At 43.9% G+C, this 3,226-nt stretch overlaps 1 protein-coding gene across 1 annotated transcript in view; it reads right to left on the bottom strand.

Annotated features, from left to right (window-relative positions):
• The window catches only part of tmco3 (transmembrane and coiled-coil domains 3), a gene marked incomplete in the record, with an annotated part of 13,411 nt that overhangs the window by 6,941 nt on the left and 3,244 nt on the right, over positions 1-3,226 (bottom strand). Inside the window, 5 exon segments of the mRNA XM_014003036.1 lie at positions 1,686-1,778; positions 1,858-1,986; positions 2,091-2,291; positions 2,375-2,554; positions 2,629-2,796. Of these exon segments, the coding sequence (XP_013858490.1) occupies positions 1,686-1,778; positions 1,858-1,986; positions 2,091-2,291; positions 2,375-2,554; positions 2,629-2,796 (771 nt within the window).

Here is a 3,226-nt window from a genome sequence, read left to right as displayed (position 1 = left end):
AATAAAATCTCTTCAATTAAAAAAAAACGTTCTCTAAAATCTGCTTCAACCAAATGGCTACATTTCTATCAATTTATGAATCTGTATGTTTTTAGCTAGATTTTTGCTTCTGCTGGGGATTTAGCTAGCCTGGCCCTTGCCTTCCTACGCAGCTCCGCTCAATTCTAGTTTCCCTTCTCTGCTCCATCTGGGATTTCTCCCATAGACAAGGATTTTACTGGCAGATTTTTAGCCGGGCCAATCAGAGAACAGAACGTCAACTTTCTGCGCAGTGTCTCTTGTAGTTGATTTTACCAGGGCCAATCAGCAAACAGAAGGAGGAGTTTTGAATGACGTCGACGTTCTGCGCAGTGTCTGCTAGTTAGTTTAGCATACGGCAGTGGAGGAAGTGAATGAAGCCAGTCTGTGTTGATAAGGCTTCCAAATTAAATTAAATTTGTCTGACAAAGCAGCAGCTCATTTACAGTCGTCCCATTTGGCTCAGTATATTTCTCCTCTCAGTAGGGTTGTTTACAATGCACGCGATTTCCGGTTAGCTTCTTAGCTTAGCCTCCTTCACAGCGACAACACACACATGGTTCAGCAGAGGCCACGCCTCCTGCAAGAAACGCTTCTCTATGCAGCGAGTCCAGACCCTCTGTACRAAGCAAAGTGAAGGACAGGGTCTGGTTTTAACCAGGCTAGGATTTATCTAGTGTTTCACCAGTTTTCAATTTATCAGGCATTTGTTACTTTTAGCGTTCAGTYGGTATTTAGCTAGTTTTAGATCCTAGCTAGTATTAGCTAGCTCCTAGCTAATACTTTTAATCCGTAGGTAGCATTTTGCTACTTTAAGCCAGCATTTAACTTTTAGCTKTTATCTAGCATTTTGCTACTTTTAGCTTTTAGACAGCATTTAGCTAGTTAAACTTTTAGCCAGCATTTTGCTATCCATAGTTCCTAGCTAGCCTTTTGCTATTTTTAGCTTTAAATCAGCATTTATCTACATTTAGCTTTTATCCAGCATTTTGATACTCATTGCTCCTAGCTGTCCTTCGGATACTTTTTGTACTTGGTTAGCCTTTTGGTACTTTTACCTAGCATTTTATATTTAGCTTTTATCTAGCATTTGGCAACTTTTAGCTTTTAGTCAGCATTTAGCTATCCATAGCTCCGAGCCAGTCTTTTGATACTTTTAGTCTTTAGCTAGCCTTTCGCTAATTTTAGCCAGCATTTAGTTASCTTTAGTGTTAAGCTGGCCTTTTCCTACTTATAACTACTAGCTAGGCTTTTAGCAAACTTAAAATACTTTTAGCTAGCCTTTAGATATGTTTAGATCATATTTTAGATGTATTTAGCTTTTTTGGGCCTTTTAAAACGTTCCACTTTAAGYTAACATTTTGCTACTTTTCGCTAGTCTGCTAGTACTAGCTTGGTGATATTTTTTAAGTTTAGTAAACATTTTTTTACATTTAGCTYGTAGTTAGCCTTCTGCTACTTKAAGGTTCTAGCCCGCATTCTGCTTCTTTTARCTTAAACAACTCAGTTTTAGCTTCTTCAGCGTTCTATTTGTGTTTTTTTCTAGTTCTATTTTTTCCCCCCGAACTCATCCTGACGACCCAAACTTGGCAAAAAACAAAAACGGCCATAACTCTGAGAAGTTAGCAACAACTGTTTGATGTAAAGCTAAAGTTTTTCTCATCTACCTTTCGAAGGCGTTCAGGTGAGAACTCCAGTCCGACCATGAAAAGGGTGAAGAACACGCCCAGCTCCCCCAGAGTCTCCACCTGAACGATAGACTGCAGGAACCACACGAGAACCACATGTAGTCTGATAACCGTTTAGGTTCTGATCTGATGTGCTGACACTAAAACACACCTTGATGCTGTTGAGACCAGAAGGACCCAGCAGGACCCCACAGATGATGTATCCAAACATTGGAGGAAGACCCACCAGGGTGCAGACCCAGCCGCAGGGCAGGGACAGCATGACCACCGACACCAGGTCCTTTACATGAAGGACAAAAACACTTTTCAGTAAAAGTTATGGGTTAATGTCCTCACCGGATCATTTTAACRGATTAAAAACACTTGGCTGGAGGAAACACGGACCTTGATGAAGTGATGGTCGGCTCTCGGCATGGTGGAGTCTCGAGGTTTGGTCAGAACGTACTGGTTGTTCTGCGAGTCGATGAGCATGCTCAGTCCCAGATCATCCTCCACCTCCTCCTTCCTGGACTTGTTCTTCACCTTTCCTCCTTTCTCCTCGTCTTCCTCCACCCTCAGCACGGCTTCTACGTTCACTCCTTTCATCTGCGCAACGGAGGGAGAAGGAAAGTCGTAACTACCTAACCCAGGTGAGACCTCCTGAATGTAGAAACYGAAGCAGGTAGAACCTGTTTGTTGTAGTCAAACACGTGGTCCTCAATCTCCTCCTCGAGCCGGTCTGCTGCCTTCCTGACATCCTCCAGAATCTCGTCCAGTATGGACAGGCTCTTGTTCCGGGCCAAAGCGGTCTTCACRGCTTCCTGCTGATGCTTCTCTGCAGCCACCAGCTCCACGTACTCCTGCTCCTCCTGAAAGGTTTTCACCAAATGAAGCTGCGGCGGCCATCTTGTATGTAAACGATCGCCGCTGCAGACAGTTATACCTTTATGGCTGCCTCCCTGAGGGCCTCCAGCCTCTGCCTGCTGCTCTCCTTCACGTTGACCACGTCCCTGTAGTCGCCCTGCAGCGCCCTCTGCAGGCTGTGTAGCGCCTGGAACACCAGGTGCTCGCTCTCATTCAGCTCCTTCTGGAAAACCTCCAGGGTGTGAACCTTAACGCAGGGCGGGAACAAAAAAAGATAGCCAGGGTGGCTGTTTCAGGAAGTTTGTGCTTGTTGTGTGTCAATATGATGATGATTACACATCGTTTGTGTATGAAGGTATGTGGTCACACCTCACCTGTGTACCCAACCTGACTATTTCCTTGATTGCTCATGTGTGCGTAACTATTTAAATTCAGCTACCATAACCGTACAACTACACATCTGGTTTGTTCACCTAGACTCTGAGAGAAAAACAAAAAGTTTGAAACCATTAAACTGAGGAAGAAGAGGTACCAACAAGTTTTAATGACCATACAAACTACACCTGGACCATACAAACTACACCTGGACCATACAAACTACACCTGGACCATACAAACTACACCTGGACCATACAAACTACACCTGGACCATACAAACTACACCTGGACCATACAAA

This window comes from Austrofundulus limnaeus, unplaced genomic scaffold, assembly GCF_001266775.1.
Source record: "Austrofundulus limnaeus strain Quisiro unplaced genomic scaffold, Austrofundulus_limnaeus-1.0 Scaffold16, whole genome shotgun sequence".
Taxonomy (NCBI): Eukaryota; Metazoa; Chordata; class Actinopteri; order Cyprinodontiformes; family Rivulidae; genus Austrofundulus; species Austrofundulus limnaeus.
The sequence above is the reverse complement of the archived record's forward strand: the minus strand, read 5'-3'. Positions and strand labels throughout refer to the sequence as shown.